The 18,120-nt window shown below is 38.9% G+C and overlaps 1 protein-coding gene across 2 annotated transcripts in view; it reads left to right on the top strand.

The window, feature by feature from the left end:
* Positions 1-18,120, top strand: part of KCNH8 (potassium voltage-gated channel subfamily H member 8) — a 360,902-nt gene that overhangs the window by 146,455 nt on the left and 196,327 nt on the right. For both annotated transcript variants that reach the window (XM_045791943.2, XM_087870334.1), the window contains exon 3: positions 8,532-8,663. In XM_045791943.2, coding sequence (XP_045647899.1) covers positions 8,532-8,663 — 132 coding nt within the window. The remainder of the gene's footprint in view (positions 1-8,531; positions 8,664-18,120) is intronic.

The following is an 18,120-nucleotide window of genomic DNA, read 5'->3' as shown; positions in this document are numbered from 1 at the left end:
CCAATAATTATTCCCATTGCCCTGCAAAAACCATAGAGTCCTCTAACGAAAGCCTTGTATAATTAGAGTTAACCCGATCCTTGAATTTTCATTTAAGGACAGTTCTTTTTCACTGAACAACAGCAAGTTTGAAGAAATCATAAATTGCTTTTCTTAAAGTCAAGTATCAAGGGAGCAGGTTTGCTTCAGTGTCTTGTTCTCAGAAGGAAGCGGCTTACAAGTAGCAATCATGAAGCCAGGCCCATTGGATCAGACATTTTTCTGCTCACTAACAGTTGTCCATCACATTTGGCCTTCTTTCCCCCAGAGGATCATTGAAATGGAGAGCCATGGCTCAGAGTTGATTGGGGCTCAGTGCTCTTTGTTTTTTCCAGTCTTAGAAGAGATGAATCCAGGGGAGGTCACCCTGTGTCCCGCCTAGAGCTGCCATGGTACAGAGATTACCATTTGTAAAGCTTCCTAAGAAACAAGAACCAAAAACATATTGGGAGGATGTATCAGGCAAATGCTTTGTGAATGAGGTCAGAATATGGTGCTACATATATTAATGACTTAGGTTACTACCCTTTAAAACTGTAATCAGGAAGCTTTTATGAGTACATGCTCTTTATCTCAACATGGGGACTGAAAGCAGCACCAGTGGGGGTTTTCAGATCCCAGGGTCTCATTGGATACTGAAGCAGCTTAAAGAGCCATGTGTATCTTAATGATGGATGTATTCCAACCTGGCACTAAAGTAGCTGCATCTTGTTTCCAAGAGATGTTCTGGGGGCCTGGCTGGCTTATAGGTGGAACATGTGATTCTTGAGATCTCCAGGTTGTAAGTTCAAGCCCTATGATGGGTGTAAAGTTCAAGCCCTATGATGGGTGTAGAGATTACTGAAAAAAATAAAATCTTTAAAAAAAAGAAAAAAAGAGAGAGGTTCTACTCTTATTCTTGACTGAGAGAAATTTGTTGATTATCCTAAGGCTTTATTTCATTTTTTTCTCTTACACTATGGCATTTAATAAAGCATATGTATCATTATGTCCTATAGCATGGGGAAAAAAATTAAGTGATAGTGAAACTCAATTCCTAAAACATTGTTTGTAGAACAAGATCATTCCCAGAATATTGTAGTAAAGCAAAATTAGAAAATCAAACTCAGACTTGTATTTAAATTCTGCTCTGTGGCACTTAATAGCTATGTGACCCTGAAGAAAATACTGCATATCTCAATTTCCCCATTTGTAAAATGTGGTTCCATTTGGTAAAATATTGGTCAGGTTGATCAATGAGAAGTTTAGATATAAGACATGTAAGGCATGTGGCATAGTGTCCAGCACATAATGGAAACTTAAGTGATAGCTGTCACTAGGTTCTTGCTGGGTGCATTATATTGTTTATATCATCAGGACCCCTTTACCTCTATTTCTCATTGGACTGTACCCAATTGTCCTGGATCCTCCTCTAAACCTCTCCCAGCTGGATTTGTGTTTAACCATATGTGGAAAATCCTTTCAATTTTAGGTAGCAATTATCTCTGTTTACCATCAAAAGCAGTTTCCTTTTCTTAAAGCAAGTAATAGATCTGCTGGTCAGTAATACAATCAATGATTTGTTGAACAAGGATGGTGCAACTACAGACAAAAGCACATCTTGGGGAAAATCTCAAGTTCCCAAGCTCCTCTTTTTCCTAATAATTAGAGATTAGAGAAGAATAAGGTTTTTATTTATGGAGAAAAGGAACTTGGAACAAAATGGAAAGGGGAAAAAAAACTTGGCACATTCAAATCAGTTAAGCATTGCCTGATTTGATATATATCCATCCTTCCTTCCTTCTTCCCTCTTTCTCTCTCTCTCTTTCTCTCTATCTTTGGGATATCTGTTAAAACTTAAATCATTGGAATATGTAAAAAGTGATCTCCCCAGAAATACGACCTCACCACTCTTATTGCCCTATCTTGAACTTCTTGTCATTTCTTATCTCGAATCTCTAGAGTTGCCAGAATCCCACTATATATTCCTTCATGCTTATTCTAGGAAAACTGAAAATAAGGATCCTGAGAAGAAAGGAAAAAAAAAGAAACTCTAATTCCACAAGCCAGCACTATTAATATTTTGCGTGTATTCTGCCTGTCTTTTTTTTCCTACACAGAAACAAATTTAAAACACATGGTTTTTATGAGATCCTCCTTCTTCATTAAATATTGAAATGAAAGGTATCTTTAGCCACTGCCCAGCTCAGGGGGGTCTCCAGCTGGTTTTCTTCATCTCCCACCAACTCCATTCTACCCTCTGCCATTACACAGGTGTCAGGGTCCTAGTGCCCTTTACTTTGGGTCATTGAGATCCTGGGGCATGAGGAGGAAGGGCGTTCACTCAGAGCAAATCCAATGGGGATGGAGCAAAGGCCTGAAACATACAGAGGCTGCACTGTAGACAGATGGCCCTTGGAAGGGTTCCCTGCAGATAAGGGACAGTCTTTACCTGATATTTCACCAAAGAATCTTTGCCTTCATCCCTTAGTATACAAATGCCAAGAAGAGCAGGTGAGACTGCTCTAGGGCTTGCCCCCACACAGTTCTGGGTACCTCAAGGGACTTCCTCATCCTTTTAAATATCACCTTTCCTTTAGGTCACCTCTTCACACTACCCATCCCGTTCCTGTTTTGATTTTTGTTTTTTCCTAGTCCCTTAAAAACAGACCTTCCGTATTAGTAAAGAATCTGGAATGTTATTCTAATACTTTAAGCAGGCAGTGAAAAGCCATTGAGTATTTTTATTCAATACCCTATATTTTCACAGCTTATTGGAAGCAGCACGGGAGGAAACCTAAAAGCAAGAAGAACACTTTTGAAGAGTGGGCGAGAGATGATTAAGACCAGAAGAAGGCAGTAGTAGAAAATGTGGTAAAGAGGAAGGGTAGCTAAGGGTTCAATGATAGATTCCCTTGGTACTCCCATTACTGCTGCACTCCTGCTACAGATACGAGGGTCCCGTCATCCGTTACCATCAGGGGTAGCCTTGTGTACTCATCTGTAGTCCCTTTCCCACCCCTGCTTCAATATATACCCCCTGGACTAATTTCTAAAAATTGTCAAACTTGTCACCACATCATTGATAAGTAGCACTGAGACAATGGTTGTTGGGAACAAGACTCATCAGATTTAGTGTGAAATATGAGGAGCACCTGAAAATGTCTAGGTAGCATAAGATTGATGCTGTTAACACTTAGGATATTATATTACTTTAGTAATAATTTCAAAGACTAAATGTTACACAGATTTATCATAAAAAATCTAGTCAAAATCCTGCTTGATGGAAGAAACGTGAGGATATGCAAAGTGTCCGTATCCCCCTTTCTGTTCCTGAGTTACACTGGGAAATGGAACTTGAATCTCATCACGACAGAAGAGTCATTAAAGAGAAAGGAAGAGTTCACAATTCAATTTACTTTTAAACCTGACCTCCTTATATTAAGTTATTAAACCTTGAACTCATACTGGAAACCTTATCATTGGTTTTTGCTTATTGCCAAACATAACCTTTTGGGAGTGGGTAGAAAGCATATAAGTCTTCTTACAAATGTAAATAGTAGCAAGTCAAATTCTCCAGTACCCTTGCTTCCCAATGAAGGAACAGGAAGTACCAAAGTGGAGACATGGGACATTCCACTGGATTTAAGCTCTGTGTAATTATTTATGCAATTCCAAAAATACATTTTACCATATAGGGTATAAACCCTGTTTTCTCCCCATGAATTGTATTTATCCATGGAAGTCAAAGGTGTTATTAACTTAAATCCTGGCAGAGCCTCATCTGTTTTAGCACTTACCAACCCACATGGTAATTACTGCTGCTATACACAGAAGAACTTAAAATTGACACAGGATTTCTGCCCTCTAACCTGTTTTAAGAATCCTTCATCCCTGGATTTGAGAGTGAGGGACGTGCTGCCTCCCACCTTAACCTTACAAGAGATTTATTGCACCAGGCTTGAATTACTGTTGACTGGAAAATGTTGCATGATCATTATTTTGCCTGTGGACAAGAGAGGAAGAGGCCAACCTTGGGAAATAGCTTTGAATGATTAAAGTCATGCAACGATAGAGATTTTTGTCAGAGAGCCAGGGCAGAGGGCCCACAGAGGGCCTGAAAAGGAAAGGAAAGCAGGGAAGGGATGGATGAGTGAGCACATTAGTGTGAAGGGTCTTGCCTGCCTGCTTGGTAAGTTTTGGCATCTATCCTCTTTTTCTGGAAGAAGCAAGTGGCATATGCCTTGCTTTCCAATTTTAGAGGCGGCCAAAGCCGTATTTGTAAGGCAGTTGTGGATAAATCTGAAGAGCAGTTGAAAGAAGAGAGGAAGAAGGGAAGGGAAGGAGGAAAGAAATAAGCCTGTGTCTCATTTGTACTGTTTCCCTCACACAGGCATACCTCCTTTTATTGTGCTTTACTTTATTGTGCTTCGTAGATAATTGTGTTTTTTACACATAGAAGGTTTGTAGCAACCCTGCATAAAACAACTCTATTGTGCCATTTTTCTAACATTTGCTCACTTTGTGTCTGTGTGTCACATTTTGGCAATTCTCGCAATATTTTAAGACTTTTTCACTATTATTTTATTTGTTATGGTGACCCGTGATCAGTGACCTTTGATATTCGTATTGTAATTGTTTTGGGGCACCACCAACACTGCGCATATAAGATGGCAAACTCAAATCAATACAGGTATGTGTTCTGACTCCTCCACCAGCTGGCCATTCCCTGTCTCTTTCTCATTCCTTGGGCCGCTCTGTTCCCTGAGACACAACAATATTGCAATTAGGTCAATTAACAACCCTACAGTGGCCTCTTACATATTCACATGAAAGGAAGAGTTGCATGTCTCTCACATGCTTAGTGAGGAAGGATGTTGAAAGTCAAAATAGGCCAAAAACTAGCCCTCTTGTGCCAAACAGCCAAGTTGTGAATGCAAGGAAGCTCTGCACACACTCTCTCTCTCAAGTAGATAAGTAAATCTTAAAAAAACAAAAAAAGAAAGAAAGAAACACATTTTGTAAGGTTGTAGCTGCCATAGATAGTAATTCCTCTGATGCATCTGGGAAAAGTAAATTGAAAACCTGGAAAGAATTCACCATTCTAGATGCCATTAAAAGGGAAGGGGGTATGGGAAGAGGTCAAAATATCAACATTAACAGGAGTTTGGAAGAAGTTGATTCCAATCCTCATGGAGGACTTTGAAGGGTTCAAGACTTCAGTGAGGGAAGTCACTGCAGTTGTGGTGGAAACAGCACAGAACTAGAATTAGAAGTCGAGCCTAAAGATGGGACTGAATTGCTGCCGTCTCATGATAAAACTTTAATGGATAAAGACTTGATTCTTATGGATGAGCAAAGAAAGTGGTTCTTGAGATGGAAACTTCTCCTGGTGAAGATGCTTTGAAGATTGTTGAAATAGCAACAAAGGACTTAGAATATTACATAAACTTAGTTGATAAAACAGCAGGAGGGTTTGAGAGGATTGACTCCAATTTTGGAAGAAGCTCTACTACTGGTAAAATGCTATCAAACAGCACCACATGCTACAGAGAAATCACTTGTGAAAGAAAGAGTCAATTGATGTGGCAAATCTTATTGTTGTCTTATTTTAAGAAATTGCCACTGCCACCCCAGCTTTCAGCGACCACCCTCCTTCGATCACTCCGCAGCCATCAACATTGAGGCAAGACCTTCCAATAGCAAAAAAAGGTTACAACTCACTGAGACCTCAGATGATGGTTAACAATTTTTTAAAGAAATAACGTGTTTTTGGGGCACCTGGGTGGCACAGCGGTTAAGCGTCTGCCTTCGGCTCAGGGCGTGATCCCAGCGTTCTGGGATCGAGCCCCACATCAGGCTCCTCCGCTAGGAGCCTGCTTCTTCCTCTCCCACTCCCCCTGCTGTGTTCCCTCTCTCGCTGGCTGTCTCTATCTCTGTCGAATAAATAAATAAAATCTTTAAAAAAAAAAGAAAAAGAAATAACGTGTTTTTAATTAAGGCATGTACATTGTATTTTTAGACACAATACTATTGCACACTTAACAGACTACTGTATAGTGTAAACATAATTTTTATATGCACTGGATAAAATAGATTTTCAGGAAAATTAATAGCCTCTGTTCTGATTTGGGTGATGTTTTTACAAGATAATTGACAGAGAGAAGGTTTAAAATGTGATCTTAAATATCGGATTCATACTGTTTTCCATGTCCCCACTATTACTATGTCTAGGGGCTGATTGATAGCTTGCCCCATGGGTCTTTTTGTCCCTACCATAGCTAACAGCATTAGTGAAAACACTTCCCACCTTGACATGGTGGCCATAGAAAAAAATTAGAATCAAGAGCCATTCGGGGATGATAGGGATAGTAGTGTTTGGCCAGGGATGTGGCTCATTTATAAGGTTTCCCCATTAGTCGTAGACAATAGAGTTGATTTATTGTCTCATGGTTTTTGAGTTGCTCTGTCTACCACTGGACTGATGGATATGAGAATATTACAATCGAAGGAACCAAGTTAATTGGAGAGGAGAAGTTAATTGACTCCCCCATAGTCCCGGGCTAGTTAATGTTGGAGCTATGGTTGGCTCCCAGATCTCCTGGAGCCTGGTGATGGGATATTGAAATGGGATTGATGTGGCCTGGATATTTGGGAAGATCAATGAAAGGAAACCATAGATCTGAGTCAAGAGAACACGGAGGAATTCAAGATGCTGAAGCTATTAGGAAGATGTGGCTGAACAGGTACACATTCCATGCATACTTTATATAGTGGAAGCACATTGTACACACATTTATTGCATGTGTATTCAACCACACTTTTCAAAATGTACAATAGCAGCTAAAATAAAATGTGATTTTTATGTCAGTTGGCCCCTATATCAACTCCTTCATCTGGTGCTTAAGTAAGGAAAAAAATCCGATAGATTCCAAGGTTGGGTGGATACATCAGCTGCTTTGGAAATTGTGAGATCTAATACGGTATATACAAAACAAAATGTCAAGGGTATTTCTGACTGTCTGTTAGTTTTGTCTTATACCCAACTTTGAAATCAACTCCCAAATAAGGTGGAAATTCACAGTATAAGGGTTTTTCCCCCATCAAAAGAAAAATATATGTGAATAGATTAATAGTTTTGTTTTTAAGCAATAACTTTTTTGCCATTTTCAATTGTTTTTGCCCAGGAATGCTTTTTAGTACGGAATCTAGTATAAGAATTTTAATATATTCTTAAAATTATATTATTATTATATATATATACATATACATTTCAAAATATGAGCCTTAGGTTTGAACCTAAAGCTACTAATGGTATTTCTCAGGGTTCTTTTGCTCAAAACATAGAATTGAATTTGATTATTACTTTTTAAAATATGCTCTTAAGGGACGCCTGTGTGGCTCAGTTAGTTAAGCGTCTGTGTTCAGCTCAGGTCATGATCTCGGGGTCCTGGGATTGAATCCCACACCGGGCTCCTTGCTCAGCTCAGAGCCTGATTCTCCCTCTGCCTGCCGCTCCCCCTGCTTGTGCTCTCTCTCTGTCTCTCTGACAAATAAATAAATAAAATCTTAAAAAAAAATGTTCGTGAAGTAAAACATATAGACAGAAAAATAGACATGCATAAGTGTAGAGCTTGATGGGTTTTCAAACATTGAATACTCCTATGCAATTAACATAAAGGTCAGAAAGCAAAACTTGACCAGGATCCCAGAACTCCCCAACCCGTATCCCCCTCAAATCACAATCTCCCAAACCGCCAACCTGACTTTTAACACTGTAGGTGAGTTTTACCTGTTTCGGACTTAATGTGAATGCATTCTACTCATTTGTGACTGGCTACTTTTGCTCAATATTATGTTAGTGATATTCATCCATCTTATTATCAATTATTGCATAATGCTCATTGACAGTGCTCCTCATGTTGTATTGTGGGAATATATCTTAATACTCTTGTACAGTTTTTAAAGTATATATGTACTAATTTGCAACCAACCAGCAATGTTGGAGAGTTCAAGGGACTATGCGTTTTCCCCAAAACTTGGTATTTTCCATCTTTTGTGCTTTAACCATTCTGGTGGGCAATCGTTGATTTTTAAATTTACTAACTAAACCTCCAGCAAACTCGTACCAAACAAAGGTCTTTATTTAGCAACCCGTGTGTGCTGGGGGTGGGAAGGGGCCATGTTTCATAAAGTGGAATGCTTCAACATCAACAAGTTCAAAAAAGAAATACAGTTTGAATTACATAAGCAGAAATATCTCAGCACAGACAAGTGGTTTTGTTTAAAATACAGGCTTATTTTCAAAGAAAGCATTTCATTTGGGAATGAAGAGATATGCATATGGGCTAGACATTTATGGAATCTGAAAACTGACATTTTTAAGATTTTGGAGGGGAGGTGTGGGATAGAAGAAAACAGTAAGGACTTTCTTAACTGCCCCACTAATGATGGAGATTTTCATAGAAAAAACATGAGGCAGTGGTTGATTTGTATTTTTATTACTGTTGCAGGGTCTCCATTTTGGTGCCTATTGGATATTGTTCCTATAAAGAATGAGAAAGGAGATGTGGTACTTTTTCTGGCCTCATTCAAAGATATAACAGATACAAAAGTGAAGATTACTCCAGAAGATAAAAAAGAAGGTTGGTACTGTTTTCAGAAAACATTGACAGATGGAGTCACATTTTGAAATTGTTTACTCAAAAACTCTGGGAGGAAAAAAACCCTGTCTTTTTAATAACAGCAACTGATAAATATTCATGACTGTTCGCAGTCAGTATTTGGTGCCTCTTCCAAAATCACAGAGACATTACACAAATTTACATTCTCGTCTTGGTAATAAAAACTCATTTGACGGGAACCAGAAGTTCATATTCCTATGCAAATAGGATGAAGAAGGGACATAGTTTACCAGAATGGGAAGAGTCACACCACCTTGTTTTATTAGGGAAAAAAATGAATCGATAGCAGTAAGTGAACTTAAAATGATGTGATTAAAAGTATATCTCTGTTTCATCTGAAGTGCCGTAGCTCAAAACTTAGAGGTGAACATTTCACGTGCAAAATTAAGGATCAAGTTTAGTGGTTGCTAGAGTGGACTGTCACACACAAACATGTATCTGTATCTGATCATATATAACAGCATAATAATTTGTTTTAAGGCACAGATAAGCTTTTCGAAGATCTTTAAAGCATTCTAAGACTCTATGTTGCTTTCCTTTTACCTTCTGTTTATACTTATGAAGAAATACCTTGCAATTCATGCAAACTGACAAAAATTGACACTGAAAAAATGTTGATACCGTTTCATTTAAACAGGAGTAGGGTAAGATACTTTGGTGACCAGAGAAAAAGCAATCGTCATTGCAGGGATGTCCTATGTAGCAAATTCTTTATGAGTTATCGGACCTTTCAACAATTATGTCTTTTTAAGAATGAACTCTTTTACTCCAGCTCTTTTAAAACATGTATGGGAGTGTTTTAAATATATAATATCTCTTGAAATACAGGCCGAAAGGAGAACTGTCATGGTGTGGTGCCCCCACCCCCACTTCCATCATTTAAAATGTTTGCAAATACACGACTCTTTTCCTGTGTGTTTGCATGACTATACAGTGAGGCATATTCTACATACATAAGGAAAGAACAGTCTTACAATGAAAGTTACTTGGATATTAGAGTAAGTGTAATACCTGTCCAGTGAGAGAATAGAAAATGTGGGAGTCTGGGTGCATAGTTTTTTGCTTGTTTGTTTTGTTTTTCTTTTTCTTGTTTTTGTTTTTGTTTTTTTTTGTTTTTTGTTTTTTGTTTTTTTTTTTTTTTTGTATTATAGAAATACAGAAGGTAAGTGTGAACTGTATTTGGTCACAGCACTTGTGACACATGTGTGGGTTTTCTCCATACTAACTTTCTGGACACCAGCTGGGGTCCTATCATTTAATTCAGCTCTGACACTACTCAGAGTTAGTGTCAGACTCCATATGTTTATGGACTCATTCCCACAAGGCTGCCCTCGCTTCTTATGCCAGGCACAAATACTGGGTGCCCAGGGTAACTGAACACTTCTGTCTGACTTGGCTATAAAGTTAGGGCCTCCCCCACATCCTCCTTTTCAGATTTGAGAATTTGTTAGAATGGCTCACAGCACTCAGGGAAACACTTTACTTATATTATTACAAAGGAACTCGGGAACAGCACAATGGAAAAGATGCATGGGGCAAGGCATGGGGAGGAGGAATGTGGAGCCACACTCTCTGTGGGTTGCCAAACGTCCAGGCCCTCAGTGTGTTTACCAACTCAGAGGCTCTCCAAAGCCTGCTGTTGAAGAGTTTTTATGGAGATTTCATTATGTAGGCATGATTGATTACATCATTGGCCATTGGTGATTAACTCAGTCTCCAGCCCCTTTCCTCTCCCAGAAGGTTAGGGGTGGGGTGAAGTTCCAACTCTCTGGTCTTGCCTGGGTGTTTCACCACTGAAGCTATCTAGGGACCCCCAGCCACCAATCATTCATTAGTATATAAAAGTCACTACTCATCATCACAGAGATTCCAAGAGTTATAGACTTGTTTGCCAGGAACGGGAGATAAAGACCAAATATATATATTTTTATTATGCCACAGTAAGGATTATTTGAATAAAATCATCATTCATATATTAAATGTGTATGTGTATATTATGTACACTCACATTTATGTGTAGATAGATAGAAATATAAAACTAAAAAATATATGACTACTTTTGTTTTTGTTTTTTTTTGCTTCAAAGGGAGCAATTTAATCAACTCGACTTGCTTTGAAAATGAGAATTATGTGTAATGGTTTTATAAAATTTAGCTCATCACCTTTGTCTTGGGCCTATTACGTCTGCAGATAGGGAGAAATCCCTGTTTTAGAAAACTGAACATTGATAAAAGGAGCAAAATACACTTACTCATCTGGGGTTTGAAAGAGCTCAATTAAAACACTCTTTTTCGCCACCCAAGTGCTGGACCAACTCATAAGAAAATAAGAATAAAGCAGATGGGAGATCAGCTTATCACCTTTCTGATAAAACTGACGAACAGAGGCTCTGACATTCCTCTACAGCAAGTGAGCTTCCCCTTTGTGAGCTCCGCAGTTAGGCAAAGTTACCCCGCAGTCACAAACAGAGCTATAATGAGGCAAGGCAGAGCTCCCCAAGTTATAATTTTGAGCTCCGGTACCAGAGCAGATCAGGCGTTCCCCAAAGGCAGCCGAGCCTTGAAGAGAAAGGGGCTGCTCTATATATACCAATATGGCGTTCCAAACTCAATCCAATTAAGTTCCGCCTCTTCTCCCAGGAAAGAAGTGTGTAAAGGAACAGAGAGAGGCCAAGTGTGTTACACCGGCAGACCTGCTTGCACACGAAAGACTGTACCTGCCATTTGGGGGCGGGGGGCATGAATTTGAATACTCCAGAACGAATAACAATTTTACTCAAAGTTCGATCTTAAAAATGAGTTTTATATTTATATTTAAGTAAATATGTTCAACTATGCTCAGTAATAGTCCAATTTATTTGTTCAGGGAACATGTACAATCATGTTCTATCTCTTGCAAAGTTTAAAGCAAAAATATCAACAAAACATTTTTAACATTAATTATATAATGCAAAATATGATTTAGGAATTTTGAAATATTTGGTAGCAGTCCCTAAATTTTTTATAGCTTTACGACTTTTTCCTCAAATGATTATTACTTTTTATGAGATTAGGTATTATTTCTAATATGTACTGAACACTTAAGAATGTATTTTTCTGTTACTACCTTATTATAAATGTCCCACAAAAGCATGTAGTATTTTTGTGGAGGCAAACTAACTATTGTAAGCCAATGGTTATTAAATGATTTAAAATATATATATATATATATATATATATATATATATATATATATATATATATATACATTTTTTTTTTACTTGCACTTAATAGAGGAAAATACATTAAAATTCACCAGTTGATGGCACGTCTTGCAAGAAAGGCACATCGTAGCGTATGGTATTTTTAGAACTTCAGGAGAAGTGTTTGAAAATCATTAAAATGTCACTGTGTAACTGGAGCAATATTGTATCATAGCACTAGAAAACTCTAAGTGAGCATGTAGCCTGACTTGACCCAATATCACATCTCCTACAAATGTATCACTGAAGTTCACTGGGTTGTGAAAATAAGATTTGTGTTAATCAAATTAATTTCCTACCTAGGCTCAGACGATGGTCTTTAAGAGGTATCAACTGTGCATTTCTATTTTTAAAATATACTTTAATCATTAATATCTATATTGTTTGGGTTTTTTTTTGAAATGCAGAAAAACATTTTATAGAAAAGGCTAGCAAGGTATGGGATACAAGGAACAACACTGATGGGAGATTAGCATAAAATGCAAAGTACTGTTTGTGCACTCAGTAGCTCTCAGCTAGGTGATCTGGGGTGTGTGTGGGGTGGAGAGAGGTAGAAGAGAAGGAAAGGGAGGGAAGGTATGGGGAACTTCAGGAGAAATCTGGTGATTTTTACCACCTAATACCCTCCTTTTTTTGGATACATATTTTACTTCCATTCTAAAAATGGTGTGTAAACCACTAACTTCTATGTCTATGTCTAGCATTACTGAGTGCATTTACAGTTCCCCTCTTTCACCATCAGTAAGAAATATTTTAACAGTCTTAAAAGTGGATTAATAGTGGATTAAGTAATTCAACAAATACTTATCAAGCACCCCCTCTGCCTTCAGATCTGAGCTATTGTTTGGGGATGTCAGAATGGAGACAGTCCGCTTCGGATCATCTATACTTGAGCTCAAATCCTGGTTCTACCACGTGTTGGGTGTCAGATCTTAGACGAGCTGCTTATCCTCTCAGGGACTGAGTTTTCTCATCTATAAAATGGAGTAATTGTACTGTCTGCATTTGTTTCAGATTGTCAAATGACAAAAAAATATACAATTCTGTAACGGGCATGATGCCCTTTATTCAAGGGAAAACACTCCATGGATTGGGAGTGTACAGTGCCTCACAAGCAGTGGGTCGCTCTTCCTGAGGGATTTTGGACAAGAATGAGTTTTTCGGGAGTTAGAAGGGGCAACATGGAAACAGGGCATGATTGGCTAGGAGGTAGGGGATTGCCTTATGAGGCTCCTATGTTTTTGGGTAATAAGCTAGCTAAAGCTGATTGGGAGGATTGTGCTTGGTGTGTGTTTGGATTCCTTGACAGGTGTTTCCTGTAAGTGCAGGCTGGCATAGGTCTCGACGTCAGGCCACTGGCCCTTTTGTGAATCCCAATATATGAATCAATTTTATCAGGGTTTATAAGAAATAATATATGCAAATCACAGAAGACAGAGGAAATGGAATATGCTTAGTGAGAGATAGTTGTGGTCATTGTTATATTCTCTGTTTTATTTTAATAGCTAGTTGTTATTCAGTCTCTACTTCGTATTAACGGAAACTTCATTTATTTCTTATTATAACCATATGAATTAGACATTATTCTTATTCCCATTTAGCAATGAATTTAAGTAATTTGATAAAGTTGACAGAGTAAAAAAAAAAATCTTAAAAGAACTAAGATTTACAGTCATATAATCAAACTTGAGTGTACATTCTTTTATTGGGATTATTTTTTCTCTCCCAAGAGCTTGTGATCTTATGAAGGGCACAAACCCAGTAGTTGTGATATAGTGTATTCAGTGATAGTAGAGTGAAAGAAATGGTAAATTCTTTCTAGAAAAAGGAAAAGGTTAGGGTGGGGCCAGCAAGAGTTGGAACAGAGTTAAGAACTTCATAGGGAACATACTATTGAAGCAAATCTTGAAAGATGAGTGAAGTTTGATACACTGAACATTAATTTCTGGAGCTGCACTAGCAAATAGTTGACCCGCTTTTGGAAGCAGATTATAAAAGTCAGGGAGTTGAAGTTTACCTCTACATAGGTAGGCCTAGCTTATGTCTTAAATATTTCATTATGTCTTTTTTTTTTCAAGTTTTTATTTAAATTCCAGTTAGTTAACATTTTATTATGTCTTTCTAAGGGGTTTACATGGTGTGGAACTAGAATTCACAGACTAAGTAGGACTTGGCAGAAGGAGATGAAGGCCTAAGAAAACTGACTCCAAGTTTCTGGCTTGGGGACAGTTATGGCCTGAATTGTGTGCTCCCCAAATCACATGTTGAAGCCTTAAACTCATCACCTCAGCATGTGACTGACTGCATTTTGGAGTTACGACCTTTAAAGAGGTAATTAAGGTGAAATGAAGCCGTGATGGTGAACCCTAATCCCGTCCAACCGCTGTCCTCATAAGAAGAGATTGGACACAGGGAGACGTGACGGGTGTGCGTGCACAGAGGAAAGGCTGTGTGTTGAGGAAGCAAGGGAGCAGCGCCTCCTCTTTTTACTGTAAACCGATGTGCTTTCATGAAAGCAGGTTTTACATTCAGTTTACCCCCGCAACCCACTTTCTAACAAACATTCACATTAACCTTCTTGAAGTCCCTGGACAAACCAAGCTGATTTGTTCATGCTCAACTAATATAATTCATCCTCTTTTTTCTCCACATCCACTTCTCAGATTTTTCCTTACTTGAATCATCTTTGTCACTCCCAGTCACCAAGAGAATCCTACCTCTTTTCTATGTTACCGGTTTACCTGAACCACCTGAGCTCACAGTGGGGATCCTTCCCTTAGCCGGCTCTGTGCTTGCTGCTGGTTGCATTCATCTGGCTTGCCTTTCTCACGCTGTGAAGGGCCTTAAACTTGGCATACTGCTTCATAGTCTTTGAATTTCCTAAATGCCTTGCATATAATAGACACGAGGATACACTTGCTGATTAATTAATTTTATTAAAGGAACTTCACCTACTTGACAGCGTTCAGTTTCTTTTAAAAGTTGCTTTCCTCTGTTGCATGTGTCTCAGTTTTCCCAACTTCATTTCACAGCAGTTCATTCATTATACTAATCTGGTTTTTCCATTCAAACCGGTTGAGTATATCATATGGGCCTTATTGTTTCAGGCACAGGGTCCGAGGCAAATTATTTTTGTTATTTCCCAGATTTGGTTTGAAATGATGGTTGACACTAGGCTATGCATTACGGAGCAACAACATCATCAGTTATCCCAGACCTGGAGACTTATTATTTTTTTTAATAAAGATTTTATTTATTTATTTGACAGAGAGAGACACAGCGAGAGAGGGAACACAAGCAGGGGGAGTGGGAGAGGAAGAAGCAGGCTCCCAGCAGAGCAGGGAGCCCGATGTGGGGCTCGATCCCAGGACCCTGGAATCATGACCTGAGCCAAAGGCAGATGCTTAACCACTGAGCCACCCAGGCACCCCTGACCTGGAGACTTTTAATTATAATTTCTAAAAAGTGGGCACTTCAGATTTGTCTGGAGAATTTAGGGGTTGATATGTGAAGCTCCTCGCATTCTCTTCGGCAGTAATACAAACCGTATTCAAATGCAATGGCTTTCTTGGCAGCCTCACTTTTGGTGGATAGCAGCAGGTGTTACGTACACTGACACAAGTTTTACATTGCGCCTGCCTTTTCCTCTTACTAAGTGGCTTCAGAAGAAATGATAATAATGAGTAGCTGCACTACACAGTTAGGTATCAATTGCAGTTAGCCGCAAGACCCTGAAAACCTAACAACGTAAGCTTAACCAGTAAGGGCTTTATTTTCTCATATTGAGAGGGGTCTGGAGCTGAGCAGCCCATGTTTGGAATGGTGACAGCAATAGTGGTAGGCTCTTTTTTGCCTTTCTGCTCTGCTGTCTTCAGGTGCTGCTTGTCATTCTCGTTCTTTTCATTCTTAAGTTTTATTTATTTAAGTAACCTTTACACCCAGCATGGGGCTTGAACTCACGACCCTGAGATCAAGAGTTGCATGCTCTTCCGACTGAGCCAGCCCGCACCTCATTCTCATTCTTGTCACCTCGTGGTTGTAAGATGCCTGTTGCGCCTTTAGAACTCATTTCTGTTGAGGCAGAAAGGATAGTGAAAGGCAGAGAGCAAAGGCTTCTCCTTTTGAGGCTTTGCCTTTGTGGGCAGGAAGGAGTGTTCGGGGATTTCCATCAAGATGTCATTGACTATAACTCTTTCACATGGCCATCTCTAGCTGGAAGAAAGGCTGAAAGATCAAAGTTTTCCAGTCTATTTTTAAAGTTTTCACACCTTTAGAGTAGAAATAGAAAAAGAAAAAGGAAGAAAAAAAAAAGAAAAAAAAAAAGGCTTGGAAGTGAGGTCGGATCAGCCAATCTAGAGTGTCTATCATTTACTGATGATTTTCTATAAGCCAGACAGATTATCCAAGGATTCTACTAGAATGGAGAAGATTGAAACTTAAAAAAAAAAAGGGAAAGTAAGTGAACTGTCCAAAACCTCAGTGCTGTGAGAATGTGGAGACAGAATTGAAGCCCAGGACTGCCTGGTCTCAGAGCAGGTATCTTTCCACCATGCGCTGGGCCTCCTATGAAACAAATGATAGAAATTTGGAAATGAGGTGGACGGGAGGCTGGGCTTGGTGCAGTTCCTTCCCCAAACCCCTACATGTGATTGTCATCAAAACAGAAAGCTCCTGCCCCAGTTCTTTTTACTGTTCTCATTTCTTTTATTTATTTATTTATTTTTAAAGATTTTATTTATTTATTTGACAGAGAGAGAGACAGCCAGCGAGAGAGGGAACACAAGCAGGGGGAGTGGGAGAGGAAGAAGCAGGCTCATAGCGGAGGAGCCTGACGTGGGGCTCGATCCTGTAACGCCGGGATCACGCCCTGAGCCGGAGGCAGACGCTTAACCGCTGTGCCACCCAGGCGCCCCTACTGTTCTCATTTCTTATTTAGACTCCTTACTATTCAATGTGAAAGAGGTCCGAGGACCTGGCATGTCAACGTCACCCAGGAGTTCATGAGAAATGCAGAATCTCAGGCCCTACAGCACCCTCTGAATCAGAATCTGCATTTCAGTAAGCTCCTCGGGTGAGTCACCTGAGGATCCGAATGTGAGAAGACTTGTGCCACACACATTTCCTAGAAAGGCCTTCTGTGACCACCCTGTCTGAAGGTTGGACCACGTCCAGCCACTCTGTTACGTCAGCTTGTTCATTGTCTTCCTAGCATTGACTGTGATCTGAAACAACCTTTCTGAAAAGCTAGTTTCTGTCATAATAGTTCCGTGCTCCATTAAAATTGAGTTTTCATCTGGGAACAGGCTCTGCGTCTCTCCTTCCGGGTCGTATCCCCAACACGTGTAGTGTGAGTGTCTGACACTCAGTAAGTTCTCAAGAGATGTTTGAGGGATGGATGGATGAATAAATGAATGTAGAAATGATGTCCAATTTAGCACATTTTATTATTCAGAGAGAGAAAACAACATAGCCTTCTTGCTTATTCAAAATCATCAGATCATAACTCTCAAAGCTGCACATCTCAGGTGTGCATTCTGATGAATGTATTGTTTGGCTCTGTTGTGCTTGATTTAAGTCAAAGGCAATTTGACATGTATTTACCCAAGTCGGTTGCCTCTCAAAATGTGTTCTTACTGCTGGTGTTGAATGGCCTTTTCACTTCAAATAGAATCTCTGCTCTTGGTCTATTTCTTGTTCTTTTGATTTTTCTGTTCATCTTTCACTTTCTGGGACTCTCAATTTGTCCAATATTTTTAAGATAATTGAAGGCATTTAAAAAACATATATTTATATGATATATATATATATATATATATTCTCTAAAACATTAGGCCCTTGATCAGGTATTAATTACATCTGAGATGATTTTTGTATACTTTGAATATTTTCATTTTCAATATGGAACATTGTAATAATGTTCCCTTCACTTTCTGAAATATTTGCCTGCTTTTTTGTTTGTTTGTTTGTTTGGTTGCATAATGGAAGAAACATATGCAAAAATCCTGATAGAAAGCTGTTGTCTAATGGGAGAACTATTGTAAAAATTGATACTTTTTCTGAGAACAATTTCTGCCTCCAGGATATCTATACCAACTCTTTGTCAAATATATGATGAAATAGGAAATGAAGAGCCCAGGCAGATGCTTAAGGTGATTGAAGAATCTTTATCTCATCTAT

The sequence above is a fragment of the Ursus americanus genome, chromosome 20 (genome assembly GCF_024610735.1).
Source record: "Ursus americanus isolate L20-20 chromosome 20, mUrsAme1.1.p, whole genome shotgun sequence".
Classification (NCBI taxonomy): Eukaryota; Metazoa; Chordata; class Mammalia; order Carnivora; family Ursidae; genus Ursus; species Ursus americanus.
Note: the sequence above shows the minus strand (reverse complement) of the source record. Positions and strands in the feature narration are given on the sequence as shown.